This window comes from Sander vitreus, chromosome 10, assembly GCF_031162955.1.
Source record: "Sander vitreus isolate 19-12246 chromosome 10, sanVit1, whole genome shotgun sequence".
Taxonomy (NCBI): Eukaryota; Metazoa; Chordata; class Actinopteri; order Perciformes; family Percidae; genus Sander; species Sander vitreus.
The window spans coordinates 20,541,858-20,564,089 of record NC_135864.1 but is presented as its reverse complement, the minus strand read 5'-3'; the positions used below and the strand labels follow the sequence as shown (position 1 = coordinate 20,564,089).

Here is a 22,232-nt window from a genome sequence, read left to right as displayed (position 1 = left end):
GGAGCGGAACTTTATTGTCTAAGGTGAAGAGCAGTGATGTCACCGCTCAGGTTGCAGACTGTTGGGGATTTTCATGAACTCCTCCTACACACAGGGAGGCCTTATTTATGACAAACGTTTATCCCTGCTTCAGAACAACTCAACAGTTCATCTGTCTGGGCGTCTTCACCAGGTAAGACTTTTTTGCCATTTGCTGTATTACTAGGTAGAAAACTGCTTTATATTTATATTTATTATTTTTAAATCCTACATAAAAAATGGATGGTGATAACAGGTTTTTTCACATGGTGTAAATATCTACAGTTAGTAGGAATATGCTCTATGACAGAACAAAGTGAGTTAGGTTTGAAAACAGAATACCAAAATTACAACTCTGAAAACATTTAAATGACATAATCAAACCCAGTAGTGTCTTTTGGGTAAATGTCAGTAAATATCAGTCTGTTAGGGATAAAATGCTCACTTTCTCAGGTTTCTGTAAGTGTTTAGGGAGAGAAGACAGAACAAAGAGAGTAGGACTTTCCAATTCGACTTAACATGGGCGTAAATGTGATCTAACAGTAGGGGGACAATAAATATAAAATTTCAGAAAAGCAATTTTTGAAGGGGACACAAATAATACAGCCAATTATACTCGTAGAGGACGTGTACACAGAGGAAAGCCTTAATACTGTCATTAGTGTAGCATGGAGACTGTACCATTATCCTTCTTTTCAGCGTTTCTCTTGATTCAATGAAAAAGCTGACTAAATTGACCAAAATATTCTTCTTTAAAACCATGTATTTATTTTTTAAGTTGTTTACAATCAAGCCACAAAAAACATAATGACTTATTTTTGAAAAAAATGTCCCTATATAAAATAAATACAATGCTTTTGTACACTTGTTAAATTAGCTGATCATAATGTAAATTAGTGAGCCACTAGTAAAACTCATCTGCTAACCCTGACGGCCACACACCTCCAAAAAATATGAACTGAGCTCAACACACTTGATGTTTACACACCGATGTTTAATGTGAATAAAATAGCCTTGAACCACCTACTTACTACTGTCACTACCCGATGTGTGAGTCCAGTGCAGATCCTGATGTACAGCAGGCAGTGGACCAAACCACTCTGAGGCAAGGGAGGGGGGACTCAAAATGTTTCTAAACTTAAAAAGCATTTTTAGGGGTTTCTATTGTTTTACTACTTACACACATATTTTAAGTATACATCATTATGTTATTTACAATACACAGCATTGTTTTAATGATATTTCTAGGGGGGGGACAACCATTAGATGGGGGGGGTCCTGCCCCCCCCGACCCCCCTGGGATTTACGCCCTTGCGACTTAATTGAGTTTGCAGGACTTAACAGTTTGTCACATGTGCTTTACAGTATATTAATGTTCTTTAAAATTATTAGAGTTTGCTTTTAGCCTTGGTTCTAATTTTTTGTACAATGATGTGCTAATAAGCAAGTTGTACTTTCCAACAACAAAAACAGTGACCTCTCTCTCTCTCTGTGCTTATAACTTGCATCCATATTTTAGCAACACAGTGATACTGTTCAAATGTTGCTAATAAATTGTTACAATAAGTCAGCAAAGATTAAGATAGTATTCTCAGTTCATATTTTGGGTAATTTCTGCATTTGGTATTGCACATTATACTTACTTAAAGCTATAGTGCGTAGTTTCTGTCGCCCCCATGAGGAATTCTAAGTAATGACAACAAAACTGTCAGCGCATCCACATGATACAAGCAGTCCATGATCGTGCACCACCCCCATGCAGTTGCTTGTAACCAAGGAGGACATGGAGGATTAAAAAAACATGACTCTTCAGAAGAGATAATTATCTTTGCTCGATTTTCTGCGCGCAAAAGTCGCCGGATAACACCATTTTCTGAACATAGCCATACTGACAAATACAAAGAGAGTTTTGTGGAGCTGAAAGTCTTAATTAGGTTTGTATCAACTTATGTGGCAATGGCTTGAATGTAACGGACGTTCATTAATATAAAAAAGTTACGCACTAAAACTATAATTTAAAACGTACGTACATTCATGGATATGTTGTCTGTGTCATTTGTTTCACTGTTTCAGTAAAACTGCAGCTTGACAACAAAGACAGGATGGCAACATCAGATGGGTTTCCAGCCAGTTTCTATGGTGAACCAGGAGTGTTAGGCATGTTATCCAATGGGATAAGTGCATTCCTCGTACTGCTACAGAACTTCAATACAGCACACACTGGCAATGCACCAGTCGGGGTGGAAAACATACTTGCAGGTAAACCTTTTAGTAAATTTGCGAAAATTATATTATAAAAAAATAATATAAAATTTCTTAGTAATTTCAATTCCATGTTTTTTATAGGTGTTCATCTCATTTTGATTGGTGGTATATGCCAACTGGTGGCTGGACTGATTTCCTTTAGAAGATACGATCATCTGAGTGGCACTGCGTTCATTGGCTATGCTGCTCTTTGGGGCAGTTATGGTGCCACCCGAATCTACTTCGGTGCCTTAGCTGAAACTCCTGCAACAGCATCAATGCCACATCAGATGATGAACAATTTGTCCCTGTCCACAAACATGATGAGCAACATGTCTCTGAATGCCACCACAGAGATTCCAATTAGCCATTTTTTGCTGTCCATAAAAGAGTCAGCAATCGCTGGTCTGGTCCCTTATATCCTTCTGTCCTTTCTCCTAGCCTTCTGCTCTGCCACGGTCAATTACATCATGCCTTTTGTTTTTGGGGCCATCACAGCCACCTTAGTTTTTGAAGCAGTGGGTCTGGTAGCGAGCTCCTGGGCTCTCGTACTCTCTGGGGTTCTGGAGTTGCTCATTCTGATTTTTGCCATCTATGGTTCAGCTGCACTGCTCGTAAAAGGTCTGACTCAACGTCTAGTCCTCAAAGGCTTCGGTACCCCCCTTTTTAATGTTCTTCTGCTAGGGACCCCCAACTCAGCAAGCGCCCAGAGCATTGGCCAGGAGAAGAAGAAGAACACAAAATATGCAGAGCCCATGGCCTTGGGTTTCTTCTGTGACACTGTTGCCTCCTTCATCTTTGCTTTCTACAGCTTTGGCTACATGAAGTCCTTTGGCTTAGGAGCTGCATGGGTCTCAATCATCACAGTTGCCCAGCTGTTCTCCAGCTACTACGCCCATCTACGCCAAGACTGCTACCACACCACTAAGTTTGGTCTTCATGCCACATATTGGCTGATCAAAGCTTGGGATGAATTTGTGGTATCTGCTCTGGTTGCGGAGGACATTAATGTGGCCTCTGGTAGGGTAACAATGGTGGGAAATTGGTTCTTTGTGATGGCAGGCGTGGTGCTCTGTGTGGGAAGCCTGAACACAGATGTTCTAGAGCTGATCCACAACATGTTGTTTCTCCTGCTTACACTCTCAACAATCCCCCAGATTCCTCTCCAGGGATACTACATCTTCTTTGGTGTAGCCTGCTCTCTGTTCACCACAGCCTCCCTGTATGGCACTTTCTCACGTCTCATCAACACCATAGCAGAGAAGTCTCTAATCCCTGTAGGACCACAGCCCATCGCCTCTGACCAGTTGAAAAAGGCTTTGAAGTGCTGCAGGGCCGAGCAGGGGGACCCAGAGCCCCTACCTCAAACTGACCAGGGTTCAGACGCCCTGTTCTACCTTTCAAATGGGGTTGCAGCTCTCTCAGCTCTTCATGCAAGTTCATCCAGGATGAATCCTACCTTTCTTCATCTGACTATCCCTTGGGTCCTCATCTCTGGAGCCATCATCCAGGTCTATGTCAGCCGACTGCAAATCACAGGAGGTGGCCGTTTTGGTTCAGTCATCTCATCCATCTATGTAGCAGTATGGGCAACCTGGACCTGGTTTAGGTTTGCAGGTATGTCAGGACAAACATGTATTAAAATGAAGACATGTTCTCACTGATTTACACAAAATTCTGATCCCAAGTTTTTTTTCTAGGTGACATGCTTCAGCTTTCCACAGAGGAAGCTTACGGTTTTACAGCCGGAGCCATTGCTCTCTTGGTCATTAATGCTTTCCTTATGCTGATTGGTAAGATCAACAGGATCTTTTAATAGAAGACTTAATTCATTAGTTTGTTTTTGAGCTTGTTTTCATTCTTCAATTGTCTATGTCAGCTGCCGACAGGAACCTGGTTTTGCTGTTTCTAACAGCAGTCATGGAGGTTGTTCTGGTCTGTTTCCTGCTTTCCACTCTGCAGCGACTGCCTTATGAGCTAGAAAGTAAGTATGGACAAAGCCTCATTCTGATCACACTTATGTTTTAAAATAGAAATAAACGAAAATGAAAATCGTATGTATCGATATATTGAAACATTCTGACATTTTCTTTACAGTTGCCATGCTTGCACTACTTTCAATAATTTGTATATATGGAGCTCTGGCGTCACTGGTGAATTGTATCTTCTCACAAACACTGCTACCTATGGGCCCTCCCTTAAGAAAGGTAACCAATTAAAACACTCCTTTTGCATTCTTCTGCTAATTCTACAGTGGTCTGTCATATTTGATCCTGTTCATTTTTTTTTTTTTTTTTAAATGTCCCTCCCTCTGTGGCCTGTCTCAGGAGAAAGCGAATCAGGAATCTGCTCCGGAGCTTCCCTGTCCTGTGGCTAATTCCCGACTCACCAGTGGTCTCCTGAAGATCGCTGGCCTCCTGAAAGAAGGAGGAGTGTGTGGTATTCCCACAGACACTGTGTATGCCCTGGCTGCCTCCTGCAAGAATCCTCAAGCTATAGAGAAAATCTACAATATTAAAGTAAGAATGAAATACATACTGGTAGTTTGTATCATTTGGAAGTTTGATATAACACAGATCATTTTATCCAATTTCAACATTTTGTCTTCATCAACCTGTTATCTGTGACCTCGTCCAGGACAGACCAGCAGAGAAGCCCATCTGCATTTGCATCTCTAACGTGGAGCAGCTGGTGGCAGCCAGGCCTCCGTTCAGCCCTCTGCTCTGGGAGTTTATGAGGAATGTGTATCCAGGCGGCATCAGCTGCATCGTCAGCAAAGGAGACTGGCTGTTCAAACTAGGTCAACTGTTCAATTTAAATGTTACTGAATTCAGTTTACAACTTTCCCCAGATTATTAATATTAATTATCAGTATTTACCTCAGTTTTAATTTATCCTGTGTAGGAGTGGGACCAGCTTATGACCGTGTTGGCACCAAGGATAGCATCATGATCCGCGTCCCTAACCACACGGTGACGGGCCACCTATGTGACATCACCGGACCCCTTGCTGTCACGTCAGCCAATCCCAGCGGAGAGCCAGACAGCACCCACCACACCATGGTCATCACGTAAGTGTCTCTTCACAGAACTGACCCACTACATACCATGTCATCACAGTATATTGCTAATGAATTCACATTCACTCACACTCTCTCCTATCATACCATCCCTTTTTGCTGCAGTCGACTGGGACACAAGATCCAAGGGGTTCTGTGTGACGGAGACTCAAATGAAGTTGTTGCTTCCACCGTGGTTAACTGCCTGAAGATTGATGAAGGTGAATTGCAAAAATATTCTCAATACTTTCTCTCTTTTTTGTGTTTTCACAGGAACTTTCTAACTCAAGCCCATCTCACTCTTTCCACAGGAACCATCACCATTGTGAGGGAAGGATGTGTCCCTGCAGTAAAAGTCCGACAGATCTTCGACAGAGTGAAAAGCACTATGGTGTGATTGTCTCGTACCTCATTTCTCTGCCTCAGAGAGCCTCATCGTGACTTGTTTCCTACAAGATAGGCTTCTTCAGCTCCCCCCATTTACATGCAACAAGAAACACTATATGAATCATATGTGAATGACTGAGTGAAAGTGTGTGTATTGCTGGTTGTGTAGCCTATGTGTATAACTGTGGTTTTCTTGGCAAATGTTACAATAAAAAAAAACATTTGTAGCTCACGATGTCACAACATGAATTACGCAGTTATGTTTATAATAAGGGTGGAATAGATACATTTCCTGTTGCTGTATGTATTAAGCTCACAGTGCAAACAATGAATTTGACTGATGTTGTGCAATGTTTGTGTCCCAAAATAATAATAAAAATAACAATGTCACCGATTACATCATTTTCAATTAATCCAGTTTAAAAAACTTTTTCATAGCATGTCTGCCTATATTCAATAGGTGACAATTGAGAGGTGACATGAAAGAAGGGGAGAAAAAAAGAGGGGGAATGAAATGCAACAAAGGCCTCCAGCTAGAATTAAACCATGGATTTAGTGCGCAGTGAGGACGTACATTTAAAATTAAAATCAGTGTCCAAAATGATAATACAGACTGCAATAGCCGTTTACTATTGCTGGTTGTATTCCCACAACCAGCTGCATTGTTCCCACTAGTACAATAATTAACCGGTGGACCACAATGGAGCCTTATTTCGGAATAAATATGTACGGTAGTGACTGGGTAGCGACAAAAAATCATTTGATCCTGTTTCAATTGAGCCATTAATTACAATTACAATTTTGCATGTCAAGAAACTTAAGATTGTTGAAGTAAAATGCATAGATGCATAAATGACGCGATGCTACGATACCTGTGTGTTTCGTACCGAGATGTAACGCACACAAGCAGCACGTCTTGCTTATTTTTCCACTTCCTGGCTGATAAAAAGACGCTAGATAAAACACGTCAGGTAAGATAACGTTACGATGTGTTGTGGAAATTAGTTAATGTGCTAGCAAGCGACCAGCCAAGCAGCAAGTGAGATGACATATTGTGCAATGAGATATGTAGTTCACTAAGCAGTTTTACACAAAACTAAGTGGTACTAATGCTACGTTTACACGTGGCCGGCTATTTTCATAAACGGACATTTCAACCTCTCCGTTTTCAAAAATAACATTGTGCACAGCTGTCAGTTCTCAGAAAAGTGTTTGTTTACATGTACCCGTGTATATATGCCGTCAATGCCGTCAAGAGCATTCCAAACCTGTAGGTGGCAGTGTAACGAGAAGCTCAAGTCCACGTTAGCCAATCAGAATCCCAAAAATAGCAATAACAGCAACGAATCACTTCCTTTTTCTCTCTCTCGGCTGCCTAAACCTCCGTTTGTCTCAGTTTACATGCAAACGTGCAAACAAAGATTTCCAAAATCTCCACTCTGGCCGGAGGTTTTAGAGGCGAATTCTCCATTTGCGTGTAAACGAAGGGCACAAACGAAGGAAAATGTCTCAGTTTTTCAAAATAACCATGTACATGTAAACAGGACACAAGACAAACACGACAAACCGTGACTTTCTTCAGTTGCAAAATTTTCTTTTATATTAAATCTTGTCCATGCGTCCACGAAAAACTAATTCTAATACCATGACATCATTTTATCAACCAGGAAAACCTAGAGGACATTACATAACATCTGAAATATTCCTCATGTTGCAATGATATTCTGCCAACAGTTTTTTGTTAATGTTTCAAATTGGGTGGCATCACATTTTCTATAAGCTCTAAACAAGTCTCCTAACTCATGTGTCTTCCCACAGACCCTGAAAACTGCAGGCATCAACCCACTTATTTCAGACCAGTCACTAATGAACAATTATAAACCCATATAAAACCTCCCGTTTTTAAATAAATAATTGGAAAGTCTTTTTTTCAACAGCTAAACTGGTTTGAATCCTACTTAAAATACTCAACTTGTTTGAATCCTAAGAACAGGGACTACTTTGTGTCTTGTGTCTTTGAAAAAACTTGAAGTATGGACATGTATGCAATGGAAAAGAAATTTCCTTGAAGTTTAACGCTTTAAAAGAAAATCAAAACCCTTGTTCGTTGAAGAAAATTATTTTCCTGACCCTCAAAGACATCCGTAACGGGAAGGAAATATAGTTGGGTTTTCTTTGCCCTCCCACACCTAACTCTACTGAAACATGCTATCGTTGAGATTTTCCTGTTCAAACAATAAATATAGGTTTACAGAATGACTGTATTAGAGGTTATAGTCTGAGTCCCTCTGTGTGGATGTCCTCGCACTCTGCACCACAGGTTGTTAGTCACTGTAGTTAACAGTGTGCAGAGAACACAGTGTAGTCTTCAGCCCAGACAGCCTCAATGACTCCCAAAAAGAGGAAATAACAAATTGCTGGAAGATAACATCCTGGCCGGTATGGTTCTTAGTTCCTGGTAATATTTAACTATATTAGGTGAAAATCTACATGTTGGTTAATCGTCTTGATTAAGTAAGATTCAGAAAGTATTTTCAGGAAAACAGACACATTCAGAGAATTTACTGGCGTTAGTAGAAAAGATTTCTGAAAAGGAAGTTTTAGGTTTAATTTCTGCAGGTGTTTCTTCTGGTAACACCTTTGAGTCAGATCAAAGTTGATTAGCACCTATCATGTGAAAAATGTAACCTAGCCCTAATCTTTAATTACACAATTGAATTTAAACAACCACTAATCTTTCAATGGCCGAAAAATGGATAACCTGAATTTAGATTCCCAAGCTTAACCCTCGTATTATGTTAAGGGTCAATTTGACCCATTTCCATTTTTGTGTATACATATATATATATATATATATATATATATATATATATATATATATATATATATATATATATATATATATATATGTATATATATATATATATACCAAAATACTGGTTAACCTATCTTTTTTTTCATGAAATTTTATGACATTTCCTTCACTTTGATGTGGGTAGGTAGTTTTTAAGACCCAAAATGAATATCTCTCTTTGATGCCCTTTATTTTGATTGCATTTATTTACAATTTGACTGGCTTTCAACAGCTATTTAGAACCAGGTGAGTGTGTAAAGGAGGAGGAGCTTTCTCACGCTTGTCCTCTTCACTGTTGTAATGTCATCTCTTTGACACACACTACAAAATTAGCTCCAGAAGATTTGCAACTGAAGAAGTTTTAGCACAGAGTTTTGATGGTAATAGTGATCTAGAGGAAGAGGTTTCAGAGTCAGAGGATCTTTCAGAGACCGAAGACGAGCAACAATGTCTCTGGAGTCATTTCATGTGAAATCTCGGCTGTTCTACAACACCAGAGCTGGTTGACGTGAAAGAGACAAACTAGCTACAATCAGAGATGTATGGGATAAATGGGTTGGAATTTTACCTGTCTTGTACAATCCTGGTCCCTTGTGTCAAACTCAAGGCCCGCTGGCCAAATCCGGCCCCTTGCAGATTTAGAACCGGCCCATATATCAATTGGTTCACAATAAATGTTGGCCCTCCTAGTTGTGTGCCAAACCAAAAACACAGGAAAGTGTTTTTTAAACTGCAATTACCTGACACTAGCTAAGTTTCCATCCACTTGTCAATCGAATTATCTGAAGTTCGGTAAAAAAACTCACGCGAATAAAGCTGGTGAAAGTGTGTTTCCATCCAACGGCTTTAAAGCGAATAAAAACCTGTGCGTAATGACGTCACATGCTGTTTTGCGGTCAAATTGGTATATCGAATTGATTTGAGACATTTTAAGGTGTTTCCATTCATTTTCGCACTGAATCGCACAACATTCAAGCAAACATTTGCGAGCAGATGCAGATGCACGTAAATGCCCGACGACAACAAAATGTCTCTCGTCTCCTCGTTCGTCCACTTACATCTGTCTTTGTTGACACCCGCCATGTGTTCAAACAGAGTGGAAATAATGGGCGGAAATAAACTAAAACTTCTTCTTCTTCGTTTTGTGGAAGGTTGCGACCATAAAATGACCTGTAACGTAATCGCAATTCATTATTTATTCGGCAAATAACGTTTCCATCAGTGTTTAACGCATAAGCCGTATATCGATCAAGATAAAATCCGATGAGACCGAATGTATTTCCTTTGAGTCGATATTCATGAAATTCAATCAAATTTTACTGTTTCCATAAGGCATTTTTCATTCGATATCACTTAATTCGGATAAAAATGTGTGGATGGAAACATAGCTATTTAAAGCAGATATATGGCAGATTTGCCGACTCGGAGACTCAGAAATTCCCCCAGAAGCAGAGAGTTTTCATATTCAGGCTGTGAAATTGTTTTCACAAAAACATCATTGTTTTGCTTGATTCGCTAAATTCTATGGCTAAGGAACTCTTTTGATGACTTTTGTAGGGCTTCATGTCAACAGAAATGCGACAAAAAGCGTACAACAAACGTCGGAAAAAGCAACAAATTTACAAAAAGGTGACAAATGTCTGAGAAAGCCACAAAAAAGTCGGAAAGAAAACAACAAAACTTAGGAAAAAAGTTACCAAAATGTTGAAAAAAGAAGAAGTGACATGCAGTAACAAAAGCACGTCATAAACTCTCCATGTCTGGCCCTTGGTGTGATTCTTTTTTTCCCTTAGTGAAAATGAGTTTGACACCCCTGCTGTAGACGAAAGCCTTGTTCAATTCAGGGGTCGCTGTCCCTTCCGACAGTACATGCCCAACAACCCTGCCAAATATAGCATCAAAATATGGGCATCCTATGATTCCAAATCTAGCTATGCATGGAATATGCAAGTGTAAAACAAGCACCTCGTGTGAAATGCAAGAGTTACATCTGCAGAAAGCACACAGTTACATTCTGCCCATCATGTGGAGAGTAATGGAAATGTGAAGAGAATATTTTGAGAAAATGGGACAAGTTCCATGAAAAAAAATTTTTTGATGAGGAAAAAACGTTCACTAAATAATTGCCAAATATAGTTTTGGAATAAAAAATGTATTGCATTTCTCTTTTCTAAATGTTCATATAATGTAAAATAAACTTCTTATGGGTTTTACCTGATTCTTTGACCCGTAACATCATCAATGTTTATAATTTTTCCCATCTGTGTTAAAACAATAATCATTGAAACGGTGGCCATTAAGAAATCCCTCCCTCCCATCTTTCAATGTAAGTGATGAGGGATAAAATCCACAGTCCCATCTTTAAGAGAGTGTACTCAAAAAGATTATCTGAAGCTGATATGATGCTTCAGAAATCCAAATTAGTCAAATACAGTGGTAATCTTTCAAAGTTAGCGTCTTTCAGTATACAAAATTCCCTCTTTGTGCTGTTGTTTCTCCACTGCAGCTAAAGAGGAAAACACTGTCCACAAGAGAGAATTTTGAACTAAGAAAGTCTGTTACTTTGGAAGAGACCTATTAAATGTATCTAACTATGACAGCAGAAGCCTCATATTAGTTCCAGAAAAACACTTTAATACATTGTTGCATGGAAAGAGGGCCGTCTCTTCTCTCCCCCATCACATCAAGCCCTTTAGGAAAGGATCTTCTAAAGGTCAGTATGAAGTTAGTCTTGCATTGCCAGACCTTCCTCCACAGCGCGGCGGAGGAGGGTCTGGCTAGTCCACACAACATTCCAGGATGGGGCAAAAAACATGCTCTGGTTTACTGGCATTTCTTTAATCCAATCACAATTGTCTTGGGCGGTGCTAAGCGCCTCCGCAAAATAGCCTCGGGAAGGAACTTGTTTTGGTTCAAACGTTGTTTTAGTTGTGCAACAGAAAACTCAGATTGGAGAGATAGTCTAGCTAGCTATGTCAATTTACCCTGCAGAGATCTGAGGAGCAGTTAAACAGAGTTCTCATAGCTCATAAATCGAGTTTAGAATTCCAACAGAAAGAAAGAGGAAGGTGACGGATATCCGGCCAAAAATGAGAGACATTTTCCTGAGACAGAGCAGTCAACAGATAGTGTGTGAGGGACTCATGTAAAGATGAGGAAATAACATGTTACTGTCTCCCAGAAGAGAAGGACTGGGAAGCATGTGTTTAAATAATGAATATTAAAACACTGTCGTCATAAAACACTAAGGAAATTCCAGAGGGTAAAGTTGCAGAGCTTTTCTTGGAAACCACCCACCATGGAAATTCACACAATCTAACGAACAAAAAGAAGACAAGCGATGTATGTAATTTTATCCCTGGTTAATACAAATCTTCTGGGAAAAGAAAAGTGAGCAATAGGTCTTTACTGGCAGACTGAAAAACAACTGATTTTATTTTTGGATTTTTATGTTAAAAATGCTTGGTCAACTGACATTTAGTGATCACATTTCATTAATAAATATATTTAAGCACAAAATGTGTAAGGTTATATTCTTTTGGTTCCGGTTTTGTTCCTAATTTATAATGAAAATACAGCACTGGATGAGAATAGGTGACAAAGACACTTTTACAGTAGATCTGTTGTCATTCTATGGCATGGAAATAAAATATTTCCTTATAAATACACACCTCATACAGCAATAAGGAAAGACTGAGAAAATAAACAACTGTAATGTGACCGATATAATGTGGGGCAATAATAAAATAAGACAATGCAGTAGCCAGGAAATGGGAAACACTATTTTTATAGAGGGATAATTGTGACGAATGTACAATAAGGAAAATCTATTATTTGTTCTATTGCTGGGAAAGCTTTAATGTGGACACTTCCTGCATTTCTGTAGTTTATCATAAGGAAAGATTCCCATGGCTCTGGGCAGCTTAAAATATCAAGTGATTTAAAACTAAACTTCTTTCATTTTGGGACAGTGTTCCACTCAACAAGGAAGGAAAGTCAACCACCATGATAAATTACATGTGTACAGTTTTCAAATACATCCACCCACAGCAAATGAGACAACACAATAGTGGCGTCCGTGCTCCTATCACGGTTGGGATGACAACTTAACCAGCTATGGCGAGCTAAAACTGAGCCAGTTGGGCCTAAACTAGCTTTACATGATTTTTTTAACCAACAAATGGAATTCTGCACACAATTCTGAAGACTTATTAACAACGAGACTTCAGACTACAGAAACATGAGATTTATTCTATTTCTATGCTTCAGACTGCTAAACTCTCAGCACAATTCCATTGTTTTTACTTAGTAAGAACTTCTAAATCAACCAGGATTGAAATCGTAGGCTGGGTGGCAACAAGGACAAATTTAATCTAAAATCAATTCTAATCCCAAATAAATTGCACAAATAAAAAGTAATCTTGGTTTAGTAAATCCAAGAGTATTGATGTAAACCAATGATATGCTGTCAGGACCTCAGAAGTATAGGCTATAAAAGGGTGTTAACCATTCTTTTTCAGATGCTCTGCCTCAGGCTTCTGTATTCCGTGAACAAAAAAAGTTATTGTACAAAACATTGTTTGCTAGCTAGCTTTTGATGGTTGCCAGTAAGACCTTCAGTTGGGAAATGGAGAGATGTAATTTCCCACTCTTCACTATTATAGCAATATAGCCAAATAATAGCTGGCAATAATCTGGTGGCATAAAATCTCAGGGCCACCAGGAGTTGCCTGGCTATTACAAGTTAATACGGGGCTGATGGGTCCTAAGCTAATTTAACACCATTTTTTGACAGACAGGCTAAAGGACAGTTTTGAGCCTTTGCCTTTTCAATTATACTGAGTGTAATGCTCTTTCCCTGATCTGCTTTAGTCAACAGATCTTACGTCTTAAAAGAAACTATTAACACAGTTCATATAGGCCATGAGGTGTAGTCAACAGAGTTATATTGGTTTTATTGGTCAGGAAGAACAAGGTGGTGCTCAGTGCAACAGTGTATGTGAATATTGTCCCACAGTTTTAATGTTGCAATTGTCATTGTTTTATTTTAATATAGGAAAAAAATCTAAATTGTAATTTGCAGTAACTTTTATTGAAAATCTCAAAACAACACATTGATGTATTAACATCCGAAACATAGCCTACATGCCATAACTTGCTACTGTATGCTTGTATGGGAAATCACAATTGGTTTTGAAGTAAATAAATACAAACATCCAGTATGTAATTAGAGACTTCTTAAGCCAGTTTCAGTGTCTCTTTAACCATGACTCCTACTCCATCAAAAACACTATGAATGGGAGCATTGCACATGAATGCACTGGTGGTGACCAGCTTATTTTTGACATCAACGTGTGCTTTCTCCACATCTGTGTTGACGTGTTTGCAGCCCATCTCCTTCACAGCGCCTGCTGTCTGAGCATTCGGCCACCTAAAGACAAAAGGAGAAGGAAAGTTAGAATTATAGATTGAATTTATTTTATATCCATAGACATCTGATGATGAGAAACCATTTTACACACTTTTCACACTCTTTGTCCTGTCCCACAGTGAGCTCACAGCCAGGCAGGATTTTGGCAGCGAGGATGGGGGAGATGCAGCACATGCCCAGCGGCTTTCCGGCTTTGTGGAAAGCCTTGATGAGCTTCTCTAAATGTGGCTGGATGGTGCAGTCCTTATTCTTCACTGCCCAGTCACTCAGGTTCTTCGCCACACCAAAGCCCCCTGAATGAGAGCACACAGGATTTGTTCAGAATATTATAAAAGTAGAGGTGAAAAAAGGTAAAAGAGAGCAATTTAAAATGACTCTGTGGCATTTATTAATGGCTGGGTCAGACTAACCTGGGATGATGAGGGCGTCAAAGGCTGAAACATCTAAATTGGCCAGATCAGTCACGTCACCCCTTGCGATGCGAGCACTTTCCTGCAGGATGTTTCTTTTCTCCTCAGTAGGTTTCCCCTCACAGTGATTTACAACATGCATCTGATCTGCATTCGGAGCAAACATCTGCACCTGAAATGAAGCATGTAGAACTTAGTCTATGTAGCTAAGGACTTTGGAAACTGTTCAGAGTTGTTATTAAGACAAACTGCATCTTAGCTGGTTTATGACAATGCTCTTGTGTTGCAAAATGAATAGACAGAAACATAGACGTGAAAGCTGCAAAGTACCTCTAAATGGGAATGGATCCAATAGTTTGACATTAAATAGCAGATGAATACACTATAATGAGTTAACTTGTCATCTTTTCTTGCCCTTACTTTTGCTCCAGCCCGACTCAGATGGACGAGGACAGCGGAGGCCTCGTGGATCTCTGTGCCGTCATAGACTCCACAGCCTGAGAGAATAACTGCAACTCGCTTTGCCATGGTTCCTATAAAACACACACACACACACACACACACACACACACACACACACACACACACACACACACACACATTTATGTAAAGTGTGGATCCCCTTTTTGTTTCCCTATTAGACATGAAGAGCACTGCTCCTGAGCCACCTGTTGCACATGTTTACATTGAAAATGGACAGAGCCAGGGGACAGAGGAGTCACAGGAAGGCTGCTGCTGCTGCTGCTGCTGCTGCTGCTGCTGCTGCTGCTAGGTAACACTGTTAACACCAGTAAAGACAAGTAACAAGAAGAGGTTGGAGTCTGCTGTGCAAGACTCCACAGTAGAAATACATATATTGTAAAATGAGTATGTATCAGACAGTTTTTAAGCATTTCACCATTTCCCTCGTGAATTTTGCGGTGCTGCTTTGCATTTAATCATTATCGTCTAAAATCATCCTGTGTTTGTTCCTAAAATATTAAGAGAAAGCATTGGTTAATTAAGTCTAGATAGCAGAAGTAAAGACAGCGTAGATAGATCTTACCTTGAATACGTACAGTAGGTAGCCTAGCTGTGTGTGATCGGGCTGTTCAGCAGAGGTGTGCTGGCTGAACTCTGAAGCGGGTTATAGTCAGTCTGCCTCTCTCTCTCCTCCCACAGCCTGCTGTCTAAAAGGCTGACATCATACCTCTCAGGTAACCAGGAACACTTTGGTCAGCTGTGGAGATAAAATGCTGAATCATTCCTCTCAGGAACTTAGTTTTTTATCAAAGAACAATAAAAGTGATGTAACGACATTATTAGTTTATTTTACAAGGTTATATAGGCTTATTCAATCCTTAATTTAAAATAATTTAATTTATTTACATTCTCTAATTTTGGAATATTTGATAAATAAAGATAGGCTACACTAATTAATGTATCTGTGTCATAAATGACGCTAATAAATACTGAAAAATAGCAGGTTCTTGTATAATATAGTAATGTTGTATAATAAGTCAGTTTTGTCCTTATTTGTTTTTTTCCCCCTATGGATATTATTATTAGTTTTTCCATAGATATACGACATAGGCTACCAATAGTTTTCGTCACTGCTGTTACGTCCATTAGGCTTCCATGCGTGCTAAAGTCAACCCCGTGTTTATAAAGTGCAGCCTCACGTCTTCAGAAATTACTTTTGCTATGGCTCGACTCCACTCACTGTGTGTGTCTGTCGGCGTACTGGGCATCTCTGGCGGTAAGCTTCTAGTTTTTAAATACGCCGATTTATTTTTTGATTTCACGGTAGTTACCAAGCGATCATAACCTACTTTTACTTCATTTTACTTACTTACATCCTAGACTACCTAGATCATTGCACATACTATCCTGAACTTTTCACAATCCCTCAACATTTTCACACATCCCGCACTTAACCATACAGCCTTCTTTAAACTGTTATGTAGATATTTGTTTAGGTTATCGTGTCTTTTACATTTATTGTTTGGGCTATTTCTTTATGTTCATGTATATGCACCAAACACCATGCAAATTCCTTGTACGTGTTAATTACTTCAATCAATCCTTTTCTGATTCATATAGCCTACTTATATCATCATGAATTTCATATTTTGTATGCTGAAAAAGTGACATCCTGCCGTATTTTGGTATCCCAGTTTAAAAAGTAGACCTATATTGTGTACGTTGGGAAACCTAAACAACTAAAACGACACTAATAGTCCAACCAGAAAGCACTGTTCTTATTGATAAAAACATTTAATTGTAATGTATGCTAAATTAACTGTATTACAGACGGTTCAGTCCGCTCAAAGTGATGGTCTTTTTCTCACATGTTGTTTTCGTTTGAAGCTGTAGATACTAAAACTAAACCTAAAAATGAGTGTAAGTCTATAGCTAATATCAGAAAACAACTCTGTTCTGAAAACCAATCATACTGCTGCAGATGTTGTTTTATTAAAGGAGCTGTAATCAATATTTAGAAAAAAAAGTGGTCTGGGATGCCTCCACACCGCGATGATCATGGCTGTATAGCGTCTTTTGTAACCTACGATAAAGAATTTTAGAAACATATGTCATGTAATCATGTAAAAACAAGGAAACTTCTCATTCAGCCATACGTTTAGGCAGACACACTGCTCTAGCTATTGTATGGGGGAAATCACATTTTCGTTTTCATAAAAAAAAAAAAATTTGATTAATTACCAGCAGGTGGCTCTAGATACATATTACACATTTTTCTTGCTTTTAGGTTCTCTCTTGCTTTTGGTAAACAACTATGGCAGCTCACCTGAAAAAGACTTCATCCCCCATACTGCACTGGGGATTCTGCTGCTCATCATTGCAGTCCTCTTAGCATATGCAGGTTTGTTTTCTTTAACTCATTCATTTGTAGTATTGGTTGATTTGTATTTGTGTGTAAAACTCTCAATCCTCTGCTCTGTTTCCTCTTTGTCTCTTAGGTATCTGTTGCAGTCTGTCCAACGCCCAGATGTTTTCCTCTCTGTGTCTGACTATATCTGCCCTGTGGTGTGGTTCAGGTCTGGTGTACATCCTGGTGGGACAGGGGGTGCTGCAGCCCACAGAGCTGAGACCCTCTCTGGTCCCGGGCCTGGCAGCATTTACCTTAGCCCTTCTCTTCATCGGCGGCGTAGCAGTCGTAGTGAAAAAAACAGTTCTATCTCTCATAGCTATCGGCATTAGCTTAGCGTGTGCCCATCAAATCGCTGGTTTGTCAGCTGCAGGTTTTGGTCAGTCTGCCACAGCTGCTAACTACCTTCTGGTCTGTCTTGTGGGTGTTTACTTTGGTTTTGGACGTTTACTGTCCACCATCACTGATGGTAAAGTGGAGCCTCCAGGAATGGGCCTGGAGAGAAAAGCTGAGATGAAAACAGAGCAGAACCAGGGGTGTAGTGATGCGGTGTCAGTAGGTCTGGTGATGAACTTGCTGTCTGCCTCTGTGTTAGCCTGTCCCCTGTTAGGCGTGGTCCCCCAGCTCTCCGTTGGTCACGTGCCTTGGCTGTGGACAGCTGGAGTCTTCCAGCTTGGCATGTGTGTCCTCTTCTACCGAGGCATGGACATACTAGCTGCCACTTTTTACGGCTTCACTGCTCTGCTGAAACTTGCAGAGGGCTACAGCGCTCTCCTATCATTCTACTCAATTCAGCCTTTCTCCCCTGTTCCTTTCCCCGTTGTCTTTTCTGTGCTTTTCTCCATCCTGGCTCTGTTCAGTTGTCAGAAGAGCTTGCTGGAGGGGCTCTACCTGTTATTCTATGCAGCTTATTGTATTGCCATTGCAGCCCAGCCTCAAGGCTTCTTCCAAAGAGGCACGCAGGGTGTACAGGGAGCTATATTTGTATTCTCTGCCGGCATGCTTTTAATTACCACATTCAATATGGTCTCCACTACAATGATTCCCACAGGGCAGGGCTATTTCAAGGATTTAGTAACCAGAATCCAGGGTCTTACTCTCAGAGTCCATGATAAAGAGCTACATGTACCTCACCTGGGCTACTCCAAGTATGCTGATGCAGAGGTGTTAGGCCATGCCTGCAGTGTGCTGGCTGCTTTTGCCATCACTGCCACAGTTGGTGACAGAAACCCTCTGTCTGTGCTGGTTCTGCCCTGGGTGGTGGCAGCTGGAGGGGTACTCCAACTGCTCTGTGGCTCAGTAGCTTTTGCTCGAGGTAAAACCTTTGAGAGCACAGTTTTTATTCTTTACGGGGTGATGTGGGCAGTGTGGGCTGCTGGGATTATTAGCTTCATGCTGTTTAACTGTTTAGTGACAGCTGCAGCGCTGTTTCTAAATGTCGCCTGGTTTGCTTACACCCTCACCTTCCAGCTCATCCTTATCAGCTTCCTGCTCGATGCAGTAGGTGCACTGCCTTATGGATATGACATAGCAGTCACCATCATCTTTGGTCTTGTCAGTTTTTATTGTTTCCTTGCGCACATTTTCAACAGCACCTTCCAGCAGCTCCCTGCTCCTGGAATTCATGGAGGCTGTGTGGCCTTCCTCCATTAGCATGGTCATACCCAGAGGTAGGTGTGGATTTATGGATGTATACTTATACATGTAACATTGTGTGTTTTATGAGCATCATATTGGTTTCTTGTCTCACACAGGCACCTGGATGGACATCTTTGGTTTAAGAGATGCTGCCAAACACATAGGGACACCACAAAGCATTGCAATCAGAAACCCAGACTGTTCTGTGGCCACCTCATTAATTTGGTAAGGTCTGTGGGAATGAAGCACTACAAGTCATTCAAACTACTCTGCAGGCCCTTTAGTAAAAATAACAACCTCTTTGTTTGCAGGTGGGACCCATCACTGTAACCTCAGCCAACCCTACAGGCGAGGCAGACACAACTCACCACAACCAAGTTTATGCCAAGCTAGGCAAAAGGGTGAGGACAATATTCCAGTTTTTGCAGTAAACTACATGTGCATTTTGCTTGGTTAGGTTGATGGAGTGTTATGTGACGGACCCTCCCCAGAGAACATTGCATCGACTGTGGTTGACTGCACTAAGATCGAAACAGGGCATATTGGTTTCTTCAGAGTGGGTCTCATTCCTAAATCTAAGGTAATATTAATATCCATTCTTGTTCTTTTCATTCTAAATACTCAGTTTCAGTTCAGTGTATGCCTACACTAATACCTGCTGCTTTTGTTTGTTTGCTTTGAAGGTTCTTCAAATCTTCGAGGAGGTTCAGAAGCGACGCATACATGGGCAGACGAATCCTGCTTTTGAATATGAACTGCAGCTGTCCGATACACAAAGGGACAACAGTTGCGGAGAGGACGACACAGTAGTGTCAGGAAGAGGAAGTGAAAACTCAACATCATTAACAGTTTCACCTGAACAAAGTCCATTCATTAGAACTGGGTCATAGTATCAATGCACTCCTTAAAACTGCTGCAAAATTGTTAAATTACGAATCCACACATCGCTGTTTGAGGAGGCCTCATGTACCACGTACAGGGACAACGCTACAGGTGAAATTTCTATAATGCATATATTATATGCACTATTATATACTGTCAATAAAAAAAATGCAGACTCCTATGCAAATGCAATTTGACTAGCATGATAACTTTAATTTGTGTTTTGTAATATCTTTACTTTTTAATTGTCTATCTGAAAGTTGTAGTATTTTAAATACATGAATGTACTATATTTACTTTTACATGATAAAATATACATTAAATACAAATACAATATACATTTTCAAAAGCACGTGCAATTATTAACACAATACTGTTTTTAATAAATTGACTGTGTTTTCCTCTATTCTATGAAACATTCTCATTATAACATTTACAGATCACTATATGCATACGGAAACAGACACATAATAAGTATACAAGTATATTATTACTTACTTAAACTGTCAATTAAAAATGAGCTTCATTCAAAAATGAGATTAAGCCCATTGAAAAAGGAATAAAAACACACACTTATTCATTTTGGCTGCTCACTTCAATTTCATGTATATCATATAGTAAAAAGAAAAATAATAGACATGATAAATTTCAAGAAAAACAAAATCAGTGTTGGATGAAAGAATCACGTATACGTTCATCCAACAATATCTGATGATACCTGATTCAAGTGGAAAATGTCTCAATATGGATAAACAGCATTATAGAATAACACCAATCATTTACAAAGAATCATAAATACCATGCTAATTTTAAAACCCAAACCCACCCAAAGTTGTCCCACACGGGTATTTTCTCTGATGTTGCCTGATTTGACCTCTACAGACTGTGCTTGATTAAAAGCTCAGTAGAAACCCCTAAAATCACATCCAACATTTAATTTAATGAAACCAAAAAGAGTATCAACCAGTTTTTTCACAGCATTTCCACAGTTTCCAAAAATTATATTTAAATCCGAGCATAGTTGATCATTTTCAGTTTAAAATTCTAGTAATAACAAAAATACAAAAATAATATAATACATACACAGTTTTACACAGTTTGTTGAATCTCATCTGTTAATTTGAAGCTCCACCAATGATTAATGCCACACAGCACCAATACAGATTTACAAGAAATTATAAATAAAATAACAATATAAGAACACATACTAAAAAAAAATATACTCAGGAGGAAATGAAAGAAGGTACAACGTTTATACAAGTAGAGAGTATATATAAAATAACAAATACGTATAAAAATATAACATACTGTATGTAAGTAAACACGTGTGTGCAAGTTGCGCTACAGTGCAGTGTAAAGGCTCCATGTGTGTCCCATAAAGGCTTGCCTAGTGTTGTGACAGTGCCTGTCATGTGTGTGTATTAGCTGTGAGTATAAGTGTGTAGGTTTTCTCCTTCTTAGTAATGCTGTTCTTTGGGACATCTTTAATCACTCATTTTCTCTACAGAATCTTTTCTTCTGTAGGGGAATACAGTTCGCTGTATTTTCTCTTACAACATACTCTTATGCTTTCATTTTCAAATGTGTGTTTAAATCCGTGTGGTTAAGTACTCACAGGAAGAGATGTGAGATTTTTTGTCGGCCAACACCATTTTCTTACGTCATCAATTTAATTTCTCAGACAGTGTTTTTTTGGTGTAATTTTATTAAAACTTAAAACACAAACAGAAATGTTTGTTTGTAGTGACATGTGGGAATGTCAAAGAGGAAACTGTGTTGTATTTACATCAGCGTCAAATATTTGCATTGTATACATTTAAATTAACCAATCCATTATTTGACACAAAACACAGTATTAAGTACAGCATTTTGCAAACACCTAATATTTGCAAAATGTTGCTATCTGAATACATAATAAACCTAATAAATACATTAAGAAGTACATAAATATTTCTTAATTTCACCTAGCAATGTAACTAGATCACATTTTACAACTCATATTGATTTCTTAATTAAAAACATTTGAATAATACAATGAAATAATTAGGCACAATGTAAATCAGAAAAATATGTTTTGACATGTCTCAACAGATATTTCAGTATTCATCAGTACTGGTAAAAGAGACAGGCATATGGAAACATAATTACAGTGCACAGTGTAGTGGCCTATAGCTGCTTTTCCCCATTTCCAAGTGCAATAGGTAAATATGGGATATTCCTTAGCATTGATTTGGACAAATGTGTCATTTTAAATACATTTTACTGTAACTTTTTTTGATATATAATGTATTTATGTGCAATGATTTCTCTGCTGCTCTCATTGTGTATGTCTGAGTTCTCATTGCAGCTGTGAGAGAAGGGCCCTGCAGTCCCCAAGTCTGTCCAGCTCCTCCACCACATCAATCAGCCTCTCAACTTTCTCTGAGGGAAGCACGGCCCCC

General features: G+C 39.3%; 3 protein-coding genes across 5 annotated transcripts; 2 read left to right on the top strand and 1 right to left on the bottom strand.

Moving 5' to 3' along the window:
• The first annotated feature begins 58 nt into the window (after positions 1-58).
• LOC144524524 (uncharacterized) lies at positions 59-6,104 on the top strand. Its single transcript, XM_078260843.1, has 11 exons — positions 59-172; positions 2,092-2,277; positions 2,365-3,879; positions 3,963-4,055; positions 4,142-4,246; positions 4,360-4,469; positions 4,590-4,781; positions 4,900-5,062; positions 5,167-5,332; positions 5,447-5,541; positions 5,632-6,104. Exons 2-11 carry the CDS (start codon positions 2,121-2,123, stop codon positions 5,715-5,717), a joined length of 2,682 nt encoding a protein of 893 aa, XP_078116969.1. The 5' UTR covers positions 59-172; positions 2,092-2,120; the 3' UTR covers positions 5,718-6,104.
• Positions 6,105-13,490: 7,386 nt separating this feature from the next.
• LOC144524528 (glutamine amidotransferase-like class 1 domain-containing protein 3, mitochondrial) lies at positions 13,491-15,557 on the bottom strand. 3 transcript variants are annotated; one of them, XM_078260847.1, is made up of 6 exons: positions 15,448-15,538; positions 15,088-15,180; positions 14,823-14,935; positions 14,403-14,574; positions 14,084-14,285; positions 13,491-13,992 (listed from the first exon to the last, which is right to left on the bottom strand). In XM_078260847.1, the coding sequence occupies exons 3-6, from the start codon at positions 14,928-14,930 to the stop codon at positions 13,800-13,802; spliced, it is 675 nt and encodes a 224-aa protein (XP_078116973.1). In that variant the 5' UTR covers positions 14,931-14,935; positions 15,088-15,180; positions 15,448-15,538; the 3' UTR covers positions 13,491-13,799. The 3 variants fall into 3 exon arrangements, with proteins under 3 accessions (XP_078116973.1, XP_078116972.1, XP_078116974.1); XM_078260846.1 differs by lacking the exon at positions 15,088-15,180 and having other exon boundaries at positions 15,448-15,557; XM_078260848.1 differs by lacking the exon at positions 15,088-15,180 and having other exon boundaries at positions 15,461-15,547.
• Positions 15,558-16,052: 495 nt separating this feature from the next.
• LOC144524527 (uncharacterized) lies at positions 16,053-20,197 on the top strand. Its single transcript, XM_078260845.1, has 7 exons — positions 16,053-16,140; positions 17,152-17,265; positions 17,363-18,941; positions 19,026-19,134; positions 19,221-19,310; positions 19,367-19,489; positions 19,593-20,197. The coding sequence occupies exons 1-3, from the start codon at positions 16,086-16,088 to the stop codon at positions 18,922-18,924; spliced, it is 1,731 nt and encodes a 576-aa protein (XP_078116971.1). The 5' UTR covers positions 16,053-16,085; the 3' UTR covers positions 18,925-18,941; positions 19,026-19,134; positions 19,221-19,310; positions 19,367-19,489; positions 19,593-20,197.
• The last annotated feature ends 2,035 nt before the right edge of the window (positions 20,198-22,232 follow it).